This window comes from Micromys minutus (genome assembly GCF_963924665.1).
Source record: "Micromys minutus genome assembly, chromosome: X".
NCBI classification, from domain to species: domain Eukaryota; kingdom Metazoa; phylum Chordata; class Mammalia; order Rodentia; family Muridae; genus Micromys; species Micromys minutus.
Window position 1 is genome coordinate 126,822,611 of NC_137970.1, and position 13,493 is coordinate 126,836,103.

The 13,493-nt window shown below is 40.8% G+C and overlaps 1 protein-coding gene across 1 annotated transcript; it reads right to left on the reverse strand.

The window, feature by feature from the left end:
- Positions 1-7,457: 7,457 nt before the first annotated feature.
- LOC308415277 (mitochondrial intermembrane space import and assembly protein 40-like) lies at positions 7,458-10,326 on the reverse strand (the record flags this gene model as incomplete). Its single annotated transcript, XM_080910266.1, has 2 exons — positions 7,458-7,841; positions 10,285-10,326. The coding sequence occupies 2 exons, from the start codon at positions 10,324-10,326 to the stop codon at positions 7,458-7,460; spliced, it is 426 nt and encodes a 141-aa protein (XP_080766392.1).
- Positions 10,327-13,493: the final 3,167 nt, after the last annotated feature.

Genomic DNA, 13,493 nt, shown 5'->3' on the forward strand with positions numbered 1-13,493 from the left:
TCCAGGATCTTCTAGCTTTCATAGTCTCTGTTGAAGTCAGGTGTGATTCTGATTGGTCTGCCTTTATATGTTACATGACCTTTTTCCCTTACTGCTTTTAGTATTCTTTCTTTGCTTTGGGCACTTGGTGTTTTGTCTATTATGTGTCAGGAGGAATTTCTTTTCTGGTCCTCTCTATTTGGAGTTCTGTAGGCTTCTTTTCTGCTCATGGTCATCTCATTCTTAAGGGTAGGGAAATTTTATTCTATGATTTTGTTAAAGATATTTACTGTGCCTCTTATTTGCCCTCTTCTATTCCTATTATCCTCAGGTTTGGTCTTCTCATTGTGTCCTGGATCTCCTGGATATTTTGTGTTAAGAGGTTTTTGGCTTTTGCATCTTCTCTGACTGTTTTGTCTATGTTTTCAATGTTGTCTTCTGCCCCCAAGATTCTCTCTTCCATCTTTTGTAGTCTGTTGGAGATGCTTGCATCTGTGACTACTGATTTCTTTTATAGGTTTTCTACCTCTAGGGTTGTCTCTTTTAGTGTTTTCTTCATTGTTTCCATTTCCATTTTAAATTCCTTCTTCCATTCCTTCATCTCTTTGGTTCTGTTTTCCTCTAGTTCTTTGATTTCTTTGAGTGTTTTTCTTGTTTCCTCTTTAAAAGCTTCTATTTCTTTATGTTTTTCTCCTGTTCTTTTTTAAAGATCTCTATCATCATCTTGAGGTATGATTTCAGGTCTGAGTCTTCTTTTTCTGGAATGTTTGGCATTCTGCTGTTTGCTGTGATGGGAGAGGTGGGTTCTGGTGTTGCCAGGTTGTGTTGGTTTACACTGGGTAAGTTCTTTCTCTTTCCTCTTGCCATCTTGTTGTCTGTGATTATACGTGGTCCTGTTGTCAGTGATTGGTTCCCCTCTCTCCCGTGTACCTGGCCTGTGTCCCTGGATCTCTGTTGTTCCAGGTGGCAGATGGCCTGAGCATTTGTTCCTCATACAAAGGCCCTCCGGGTGGAACCTGAGTCCCTATGGCAGAGTTCCTACTCCCCTGAACCAATGGGGGTGGGGGGCAAGCTCTCTGGGCCCTGGCTACTCGCAGCACAGTCTCACCAGTCCTGCATTCCTGGATCTCTGCTGTTCCTGGTGGCAGATGGCCGCATCAGTTCTTGTTATATAACTTTTTTTGTTGTTTTGAGTGTGGGTGACATGAAGCCCAGGATGGCTTCAAACTCACTAGGCAGTACTGGTATAGGCTGGAGGAGTATTTCAGGTTCCCTCAAACTGGAATTATAGATGTTTAAGAGCTACCAGGTGTGTACTGGGAACTGAACCCTGGTCCACTGAAAAAGCAAGAAATTCCCTTAACAATGGAACATGTTTCCAATCCCTATAAATTATTTTTGATATGTAATATGTCATCATTTTAGCCAGTGGATATGCCTTTCCAAGAGGCTTTTGTGTTCTTGCCATCAGTTTTTGTGCAACCAAGATGCTTGCAGCTCACCGCACACTTGTTTTAGTAGACAGTACTAGTAAATATGTATCTAATAAAGCAATTTCCAAATACATTTTAAAAAGTGAGTTCCTATTAATATTTTCAATTTCTAGTTTTTATTACGTTTCTCTCCTTTTTTACACTGAAAACCAGGATCTGTGGAACTCATTTCTTATTTTCATTGACTTACAATATGAAAGCTTGAAAACAATACATATATAAAATTGGAAAGACTTCTCTGAGTACAGGAACTGCTCCTAGCTGAGAGTTCAGAAGAGATCATCCACACTTTGGTCTTCCTTCTTCTTGAGTTTCATGTGTTCTGTGGATTGTGTTTTGGGCATTATGACCTTTGGGGCTAATATCCACGAATCCATGAGTACATGCCGTGTGTATTCTTTTGTGACTGGGTTAACTCATTCAGGATGATAGCTTCATTTTCCATCCATTTGCCTAGGAATTTCATGAAGTCATTGTTTTTAATAGCTGAGTAGTACTCCATTGTGTAAATGTACCACAATTTCTGTATCCATTCCTCTACTGAAGGACATCTGTGTTCTTTCCAGCTTCTGGTTATTATAAATAAGGCTGCTATGAACATGGTGAAGCATGTGTCTTCATTATATGTTGGAGTTTCTTTTGAGTATATGCCTAGGAGTGGAATAGCTGCGTCCTCAGATAATACTATGTCCAATTTTCTGAGGAACTGCCAGTCTGATTTCCAGAGTGGTTGTTACCATGAACAAGGTAGTTAGAAGTGACTCACCTGGCCCAACCCAGCTTTAAGTTCATAAGCAAATACAGTGCAATGTATTTTGCACTTGATCTAGCAAAAACATGGTTCACACTCTTGGCTTTATATTTATCTACTGGTAAAAATCAGAATAGCTGAACCTGGCAAATGTTAGTGTCATTGTTGTAGACCCATACTTCCTACCTCCTTGCTGAAGGAGGTGGTTGTTCCCCAACTGTTGAATTCAGTAGTGAGGGTTCTAACTTCATCAATGAAATAACCTACTAATGGAGTCAAAATGTGGTAAAATTTTTGGGATGTTGCCAAAAATATGTTGGTGAAAATTAGCTGCTAGGTATGTACCTTCAAAGGGTATCTTGTCACTAGGTCCTTCCTCTTTCTCTGTTTGCTCACTGGCTGCCACAAAGTGACTATCACCTCCTATAGGCTCCTACCTCCATGATGTTTTTGCCCTGACCCAAGCCTACAGAAAACTGAGCACATCCACCAAGGGGTAAAACTTGTCTTCCTTGTAAGTTTTTAAAGGGTATTTTTAACATTAATAAAATGCTTTGACTATCATGTGACTTTGCCTAAGGAGACATGAAGAAATGTCTACCCACTCCAGATAAAGAATGCACTGACAGACCAATGAAAGTGTTCCACTTTGAGAAATCAGTAAGTTCATTGGGTTTCCCAGGAATGTGGGTGACTCAAAGAAAACTACACTAGTGGAAGCCCCTGAGCAATTTGTGGGCAGCTAGACCACTAAAGAGTCCCATCAATAGCATGGGTGACTCACAAGAAGCTATAGCACTAAAAATGCCACCCACAGTATGCACAATTCACAAAAGGCTATACCACCAGTCCCTTCTACCAGCCGACCTTCCATCTCTCACACAGGACCTGTGAACCCCATGATCTGCCTGTTTCTCTCCTCATTAGTGAGGGTTGTTTTGGGGTCATCCACAGCTATTCTAATTCAATATTGCAATTGTGATGTCCATACTGGAGGAAACAGCTATGCAGCACTAGCATACCCTCATCAGAACCTTCAGTGCCAACTGTTTGATGACTTCTTTTTTTTCCCAAGCTTTTCCCCTGCCTTCTTTCACATCCATCATGGGTTGTGAAAGTCTTGGGTTTTTGTTTGTTGCTTGTTTGTTTTGGGGGATTTTGTCAACTTGACACCAGGTAGGGTCATTTGGGAAGAGGGAACCTCCACCAAGTAAATGCCTCCATTAGTCTGTGGGGACAATTTCTTGATTATTTATTGATGTCAGAGAGCCCAGCCCACTTTAAGAAATGCCACCCTGGGCAGGTGGTTCCGAGTGGTATAAGAAATCAAGGTGAGGGATGAGGGAAATGACTCAGAAGGTAGAGGCTCCTGCTGTCAAAACTGACAATCTGAGTTCAATCCCTATGAGCTACATAGTAGAAGGAGAGAACTGACTTCCACACATTGTCCTCTGACCTCTACATACACAAAAACACTAAAATATAATTTAAAGAAAGAAAGAAAGCTATCAGAAGCAAGGCAGTAAGCAGTGTTCCTCCTTGATCTCTGCTTCAGTTCTTGCTTCCAAGTTCCTACTTAAGTTCCTGCCATGACTTCCCTCAGTGATGGACTATGATGTGGAAGCATAAGCCAAATAAACCCTTTCCTCCCCAAGTTCCTTTTAGTCAGTATTTTGAGACACAACAGAGAAGCTAACTAACTATATATTGGCATCACATCACGTGGTACAAGTGGAGGCCAAAGAGAGAGTGAGATCACTGAGCCTCATTATCTTAACAAATGAGACTCTGGTTCCATGAACCATTAACCCCATGCTGTTCTCTCTGGGCCCTGGCATCCTTCCTGATTTTTATGAGTTAGGCTAATCCAGGACCACATAGTAAATGGAATCAAATTGTAAATGAGTTTGGAAAATATACCCCTTTAAAAAATTTACAAATTAAAGAGGAGATACTAATCAAAGAGGAATTCTATACAATCTAAGGCTTGATTCTATACTCGATGAATCTGGTTTGAGATGTGACACTTTTTTCAAGCAAAAAATATGTTGAAAAACTGGTTTTGATGGCATGTGACTATAGTCTCAGTTTGGGAACTGGGGCAGGAAATATGTTTAAGCTCCGAGTTTCAAACTAAATGTCTTTAATGCCAGCACCAGTGTAAAAAGCCTGGAATGGATTTTTTTAATTAATTTTTATTACATGTACATCCCTAAATATAACTTGTTCAGTCTGTATAATATTACTTGAATGTTTATGTCTTCAGGACTGGCTATTTGGTATTGGATAACCAGTTTGTGTTTTCTTCCCTAGGGAAGACTATTTATTTCTCTTATTCTCAATGTTGCTTAGTATCCTTTAGTTCTTTGTTTAGGGTTGAAGTATTTTAGGCTTCCTTATCCCCATTCATATTAGCTTGTTTATTTTTGTTGTTCATGTTTAGCTCATGTTTGAGCAGTTATGTCGGTGAGACTTTATTGGTATAGTTTCTGACATTCCTTGGAGACACAGTCTCACATCAAACTCTCCAATCCACTGGCTATCACAATCTTTCTGAATCTTACATACAGGAGTGTTTTGTAGATGTATTTAGTAATACTGGGTTCCACAACTATGCATTTTGATTGGTTGTGTTTTTCTATAATGGTCACATGTCTTTAATCCCAGCACTCAGGAGGCAGAGGTAGTCAGATCCATGTGAGTTTCAGGCCAGCCTAGTCTACACAATGACTTCCAGTTCTTCCAGGGCTACATAGTGAGATACTGTCTAAAACAAACAAACAAACACAAGTCTGGCAACCTGAGCTCAAATCCTAAAACAAACATAAAAGTGTAAAAAGAATCACAAAAGAACAGACATAATATGCAGTCACTGATAATGGGATACTAACCCCAGAAAGCTCTGAACACCCCAGAAACAACCCACAGACTGTATGAAGATCAAGAAAAAAAAGAAAAAAAGAATATATTTTAATTAAAATAGAACTGTATCACATCCACCTTTCCTTCCTACAGCCCCTCCCAGTTTCTCTCCTATCTCCTCAAATTAATAACCTCTTTTCCTATATTATTGTTACATATATACATATGTGTATGTATATGTACCCACAAATACTTAATTACAACCTTATTTTAAAAAGTGTAAAAAGAAAACCAACTCCAAGGCAGGAGAAGCGGGGGGGGGGGTGATATAGGTGGCTTCCAGAGAAGAAATTGAAAAAGAGAATAAAATTTGAAATGTAAATAAAGAAAATATCCCAGACTCCATCTGCACTCAGAACTAAGGGTATCTCACAGCCCTCCATACCCAAATCCCTTCTGGAAAGAGCTAGTTCCCCAGGAGTGCTCTCACTACTAAGCACACAGGCTCAAAAGTCCACAGGAGGGTCAAGTTCCAGTCAGAGACAGCAAGACCAACTAACACCAGAGATAAGCAGATGTCGAGATGTCAAATGCTTTCTCAGCATCTAGTGAGATGACCGTGTATGTGTGTGTGTGTGTGTGTGTGTGTGTGTGTGTGTGTGTGTGTGTGTGTGTTTCTTTCAGTTTGTTTGCATAGTGGATTACGTTGATGGATTTCTGTATATTGAACCATGCCTGCATCTCTGGAATGAAGCTTACTTGGTCATGGTTAATGATTGTTTTGATGTGTTCTTGGATTTGATTTGCAAGTATTTTATTGAGTATTTTTGCATTAATGTTAACCAGGAAAATTGGTCTGAAGTTCTATTTTTGTAGGGTCTTTGTGTGGTTTAGGAACGAGTGTAATTGTGGCTTCAAAGAATGAATTGGGTAGTGTTCCCTCTGTCTTTATTTTGTGGAATAGTTTGGAGAGTATTAGTATTAGGTCTTCTATGAAGGTCTGATAGAATTCTGCACTGAACCCTGGGCTTTTTGTGGCTTGGGAGGCTTTTGATGACTGCTTCTATTTCTTTAGGTGTTATGAGACTGTTAGATGGTTTATATAATCCTGATTTAATTTTATTACCTGGTATCTCTCTAGAAATTTGACCATTTCCTCTAGATTTTCCAGTTGAGTATAGGATTTTTGTTGAGTATAGGATTTTGTAGTAGCCTCTGATGATTTCTTGAATTTCCTCAGATTCAGTTGTGATGTCTTCCCTTTCATTTCTGATTTTGTTAATTTGGATACTCTCTCTGTGCCCTCCAGTTAGTCTGGCTAAGGGTTTATCAATCTTGTTGATTTTCTCAAAGAACCAGCTTCTGGTTTTGTTGATTCTTTGTATTGTTTTGTTTCTTCTTGGTTGATTTCTGCTCTGAGTTTGATTATTTTCTGCCTTCTACTCCTCTTGGGTGTACCTGCTTCTTTTTGTTCTAGAGCTTTTAGGTGTGCTGTCAAGGTGCTAGTGTATGCTCTCTCCAGTTTCTTTTTGGAGGCACTCAGACCTATGAGTTTGCCTCTCAGTACTGCTTTCATTGCATCCCATAGGTTTGGGTGTGTTGTGCTTTCATTTTCATTAAATTCTAGAAAATACTTAGTTTCTTTCTTTCTTTCTTTTTTTAGAAATTGTTTCTTTTTAATTGAGTGCTTTATTCAGACATTCATTTGCTGGCTTATGATCTGGAAGCAGCTAGCTCCCCACCTCAATATCACAACTGAGTGAACATGGGCCCCAAATTGGTGCTCTCAGAACAGCAAAATCATAAACAGCAAACCCAGCCTCTCCTTTCACCTAGAAGGGACTGGGAGTCCCAGGGTCCAATCCCATCCTGCGACTGTAAGCACTGGAGCCTGGACTGCAAACACAGAAACTGTCCCACGCACTCCAGCTCATGTACCTCTTCCAGTAGGAACGGACCCACTCTTAAAGAAGTTTTGGCATCTATTTACTTAATTTTCCCAAGAGGTATAAAATCTACCAAAAGGGATACCATAGATAAGAACAGATCATCTTTCTCAGGATAAACTTTCCTGAGTAACAACTTTTGGTTGTTACGAAGCCTCAGCACATTATTTTAAAGTGGCAAAATCCAGGGCAATCACAGAAGTACATCCAGGAGTGGCCTGGATGTATAAGGACAGGTTTATGGAGGACACAGGTGCACACACACCCTTTTTCTTCAGTGTATACTGCAAGTAGCCAAGACCCCTGATCATTAAAATAAGTTATTTTGTATATTACAGTGCACAGAGGGAAAGAATTTTCACAGAGGTGACCAAAAAGCATTGTATAGAAAGTCCCACAGTGAGTGGCAGCGAGGGCCCATGGCCTTCAGGAACTTAACCCCTGTTCTTTGACTGCAGAGGCTTTAGTGTCAGCTGTTTCTTCCACCTGCTCCACTGGCTTTGCCTCCTCTTTCTCCTCCTCATCTTGGGGATAGAGGTCTGGGTACTTCTGCATGCACTCTTGCATGGCCCGGAACTGGTCTATACAGTCTGATCCCTTGATATCCTCTGTGCTGGAGTGGTAGCGGGAAAAGGCAGACTTAAACTGCTCCATTCCCCCAAGACATGGGCAATTCCAGTTAATATCTCTGTTAGGCAGTATCAACCCGTGCTCCTCATAGGGATAATTGGGGTCATCAACCACCAGCTCGGCACAGCTAAGAGTTTCATGATCTTCTTTGGTCACAAATATGATCCAATCCTTCCCTTCCTGCCAGCAGTAGGACGTGGTTGTTCACAACGCAGGCAGCTCGCAGAGGTATCAGGTGCGGCTGTAGAGTATACGCTTTCACGCCGTGACCTCCCTCACCTCTCCTCAAGCCTGGTCCTTAATTCCTTTATTTATTTCTTCCTTGACTATGTTATTATTGAGTAGAGCACTGTTTAGCTTCCATGTTTATGTGGGCTTTTTCTTGGGACCATTTGCTTGGAAAGTTTTTTCCCAACCTTTTACTCTGAGGTAGTGCCTGTCTTTGTTGCTCAGATGAGTTTCCTTCATGCAGCAAAATGTGTGGTACACAATGGAGTAATTAATACTCAGCTATTAGAAACAATGGAACTCACACCAGGTACCAGAAGCATGTTGCCAGGTTCTAAGATGAGCCATGCAGAAAACACAAAAATAATGAAATTATCCAATCTTATTTTTTTGTTTTTTTGAAGTAGCTCAGGCTTTGCCTTGAAGTGGAAATAATATAGAGGATTCCTTGAACTCCTGATACTCCTACTTCCACCATCCAAATGCTAGGATTAGAGGTGTGTGCCACACACAATACTCAATTGCTCACTAGCTCTTCTGCTTGTTTGCTTGCTTGCTCTATTGCTCTCTCACTCTCTCATTCTCTCATTCTCTTTCTCTCCTCTCCCCATCTCTCATATTACTTTACTTAAGGTATGTTTTCCAGGGACTGAGAAGATAATTCATCAGTAAAGTCCTTGCCATACATAAATTAGTGACTCCAGATTTAGTGAGATAATTGCCTCAAAAAATAGGATAGATAGAAAAGACACCCATCAAGGCTCTTTGTCCTAGGGGTTTAACACACAAACACACACGTACACATACATTTTAAAAGCCAGGAAAAGAAATAGAAACATAATCATACTTTATCATGTAAAAAAATTCAATGTATTTCAATCTATTCCAAATCTAAAGTTAAGGGCAATAGATCATTCTTACAGACATGATGCTTAGAGAAAGAAACCAGACAACAAAGGATAAATATTATATGATTTCACTTCTAGGAGGTACCCCAGAGTAGCCAAACCACATAAGGTAGAGGAATGGTTGCCAGCGGTTGAAGGGATGAGGAGCAAATAATGTGTTCTGAGTTTCAGTTTTACAAGATAAAAATAAAGTTCTGAAGTTGGCTGGGTTTGGTGGTGCTTCAGTGACATGAACGTGTTGAACTGTACACTTTAAAAAATAAACACGGCCCCTAATATGTTATATATATTTCCCACAATTTTTTTAAATGCCAAAGAAAATTAACAAATGGTTCCTTGCTCTCTAGCAAAATCGGCTATTGGCTGTTGCTGATAAAGTCTTTGACCTGCCAGATGAAGCTGAGAGCTGAATGAAGGTGACAGGCAGCTTCCAGAACTCCTAATAAGCAATCCTTTATAGAGTCATTTAGAAATAGTCAGATTAGAGATAAGCGTGACATTTAATCTTCCAGGTTCCAGGATACCAGCTGGTACAATGATGGCAAATAATGCTGGGGTGAGGCAGAGAAGAGGATGCTGACACGGAAGTTCTTTCTCTTTCCACCCTCACTGTGCCCTTGTTCTTCTATACTCCCATTTTCTCTCCACCTTTACCCAACATTTCCATTTCCAATGTCTCTCTCCTTCCACCCACCTTTTTGCTGGAGCTCCAGGGAGCTGTCATTAGAGCTGGGGAGCTCACATGCCCTCACATGTGTTTGGGCACTTTTAAGGTAGTAATCCGATTTAAACTAAATCAAGACTTGATCTTCTGTTGGCCCTAATCATCAATTAGTACCCATTAGTGCAGCAACTCCAAGACTTAGAACTCAATACCTTATTCCACCTCCTCTTCTTCCTCCCATTTCTAAACTCCTTCCTTGGGGTTTTGAGGCACTATGGTGAGGTGTCATAAGCATAATATTGGACAAGGGCAGGCAGGACAAAACAGAAAATTAGCTCTAGAGTTCAGACAAGGTGGTAGTTCTCCCAGACACCAAGCTCCTCTGCACATAGATAGTGCTTCACCTTCACAAGGAGAACTTATTAGGAGTTCTGAAAGCTTCCTGCCACTTTCTTTCATACGGCTTTTATTGTCATTTTATTAAGGCTTCTGGTGGATGCCTGTCTCCTCCATTCAACTCTCAAGCCCATCAATAAAACCAACTACAAGACAAGGAATCATTTGACCTTTTCCAGTTGACATCTCCAAAACAGTGATAAAACACATAAAAAGTCTACCATCCTAGCCACTTTCAAAAGGATCTTTTCCTGGACAGCTGCCAGTACCTCCAACTCCAGAATCTGTTCATTTTGGACAACTGAAAGGCTATGCCCATGAAACATCAACTGCTGTGTCTCCTAGCACTTGTCAATCACCAGCCTACTTGTTTCAAATCTGACTATTCTAAGAAACTCCTAGAACTCAAATATTTGTCTTTTAGTACCTGGCTCATTTCACAAGGGTTCTTATCCTCCTGGCCATTCATGTTTCTGCATGTATAATATTTTCTTCCTTTTTAAGCCTGAGTAATGGATATGTCATGTTTTGTTTAGTCATTCATCTGTTGCTGCACACTAGACTGGCACACACCCCATCTCAGTAAGGAATATGGCTGCTGTCAAGATAGTGGTACAAGTTTTTCTTTGAAACTCTATTTTCAAGTCTTTTGGATCACATGATAATTCCATGTTTAAAAATTTTCAGAAAGGGGTTGGATCAGTTAGTAAGGTACTCGCTTGGCATTCATGAAGCCCTGGGTTCAACCCCTGGTACCACTTAAACTAAGTTTTTTTTGGCATAGAGATCAAAAAAATTTTATTCAGCATGTTAGAGTACATACTGGACTGCTCAGACCACTGAGTGCAGAAAATGATGAAGTAGATAAATGTACCCGAAGAGAGTATGTTTTTCTTAGCTCATCTCTTGATCAGGCAAGATAGTTTCATCAACAATTTCATGTACCATCAAGGACTTTACAGCAAAAATTTAAGTTATCTAGAGCTGATGCTCACCAAATTGTCTTAGAATGTCAACAGTGTATCACCTTCCATCACCCTCCTGAAATAGGAGTTAATCCCAGAGGTCTCTTGCCACTCAAAGTATGGCAAATGGATGTCACTCATATTTCTGGGTTTGGGACTCTAAAATATGTTCATGTTAAACTAAGTTTTATGATTATAATCTCTGTATTTGATTAATAGAAGAAGAGGTATCCAAAGTTCAAAGTCATCCTCAGCTATATAGCAAGTTTAAATTCATCCTGAAAAACATGTCACAGACAAAAATCAATAGGACAAAACTGCAGACAACAGATTGGGAAAAGATCTTTACCAATCCAAAATTCAATAGAGGGATAATATCTAATACATACAAAGAACTCAAGAAGTTAGACTCCAGAGAATCAAATATCCCTATTAAAAATAATGGACAGAGCTAGACAAAGAATTCTCAACTGAAACATTTTGAATGGCTGAGAAGCACCTAAAGAAGTGCTCGACATCCTTAGTCATCAGGGAAGTGCAAATGAAAACAATCCTGAGATTCCACCTTACACCAGTCAGAATGGCTAAGATCAAAAACTCAAGTGACAACAGATGCTGGCCAGGATGTGGAGAAAGAGGAACTCTCCTTCACTGTTGGTGGAATTGCTGGCCACTGGGAGTTTGATCATTCTCCAATGAGTATATGGGCAGCACAAATTGGACTTTGTAGAGTTTTGGGGGGGTACAAGGGTGGAAGGGCAGACCTGGGAGGAGTGGGAATCAAGCCTCATTTTATAAGGTTCCCAGATAATTAATAAAAATATTATGTCTTTTAAAATATTCTAGATATTAGGAAAAGAGAGGATAGACAAAGAAGGTTGGATTTGAGCAGTTCCCATGTTGAAATATTATACCTAATTCCTCTAATATATAAATCAATACACACTACTAAAATATTTATAAAAGTCTTAACAAAAGATTTCTCAGCTCTCTGCTCCTCCCTGTTCTACAGACAGCCGCATCTTCTCATGCAGTACCAGCCTCGTCCTTTAGACAAGATGGTGAAGGTTGGTGTGAACATATTTGGCCATATTGGGTGCCTGGTTACCAGGGCTGCCTTATGCTAAGGACCTAGCAAAGTGGAGATTGTCGCCATCAAAGACCCCTTCATTGACCTCAACTACATGGTCTACATGTTCCAGTATTACTCTACCCATGGCAAATTTAATGGCACCGACAAGGCTGAGAATAGGAAGTTTGTCATCAATGGGAAGCCCATCACCATCTTCCAGGAGCAAGATCCTACTAACATCAAATGGGGTTGATGCTGGTGCTGAGTATTTTGTGGAATCTACTGGTGTCCTCACTACCTTGGAGAAGGCCGGGGCCCACTTGAAGGGTGGGACCAAAAGGGTCATCATCTCTGCCTCTTTGGCCAATGCCCCCATGTTTGTGATGGGTGTGAAACATGAGAAATATGACAACTCCCTCAAGATTGTCAGCAATGCATCCTGCACCACCAACTGTTTAGCGCCCTCCCCCCCGGCTAAGGTCATCCATGACGACTTTGGCATCGTAGAAGGGCTCATGACCACAGTTCATGCCATCACTGCCACTCAGAAGACTGTGGATGGCCCCTCTGGAAAGCTGTGGCGTGATGGCTGTGGGGCAGCCCAGAAGATCATCCCTGTATCCACTGGTGCCGCCAAGGCTGTGGCAAGGTCATCCTAGAGCTGAATGGGAAGCTCACTGGCATGGCCTTCCATGTTCCTACCATATCAGTTGTGTATCTGACATGCCGCCTGGAGAAGCCTGCCAAGTATGATGACATCAAGAAGGTGGTGAAGCAGGCAGCTGAGGGCCCACTAAAGGGCATCCTGGGCTACACTGAGAACCAGGTTGTCTCCTGTGACTTCAACAGCAACTCCCACTCTTCCACTTTTGATGCCAGAGCTAGCATTGCTCTCAATGACAACTTTGTGAAGCTCATTTCCTGGTATGACAATGAATATGGCTACAGCAATAGGGTGGTGGACCTCATGGTCTCTAAGGAGTAAGAAACCCTGGACTACCCACCCCAGCAATGACACTGCAAGCAAGAGAGAGGCCCTCAGTTGCTGAGGATTCACATACCAACTTGGCCCCCAACACTGAGCATCTCCCTCACAATTTCCATCCCAGACCCCCATAATAATAGGGCCTAGGGAGCCTCTCTGCTCTCTTGAATACCATCAATAAAGTTCCACTGTATCCACAGGAAAAAAAAGATTTATCATGAGTAACCAAAATTTAAAACTTGCAAAGCCTTGTTTAGGGTAAGTTTCCATACATCTATTAAATGTTTAGAACCCTGGTGCGTATATTCTGGCTTCCTAGTAAATTTTTCAATAATATAAATAGTTTTCAAAATCCTGTATCACAAACGCCATTTAATTGAAAAGATGTCACCAGTCACTGCCTCCCCACTCCAGAAACTTAGAAATAAAGATTCAATGACAAAAAAGTTACTCTCATCTCCCTTCCTTGAATATACTAGTAATAACGTATCTACTTTCTGTCTCAATAGATTTGCCTTCTCTTTATACTTGACATCAGAGAATCATATCTACATGGCTTTTGGTGTTAGTTCTGCTTGTAGGCACATGCTTTCCAGGATGCTGTTGAGTAAGAC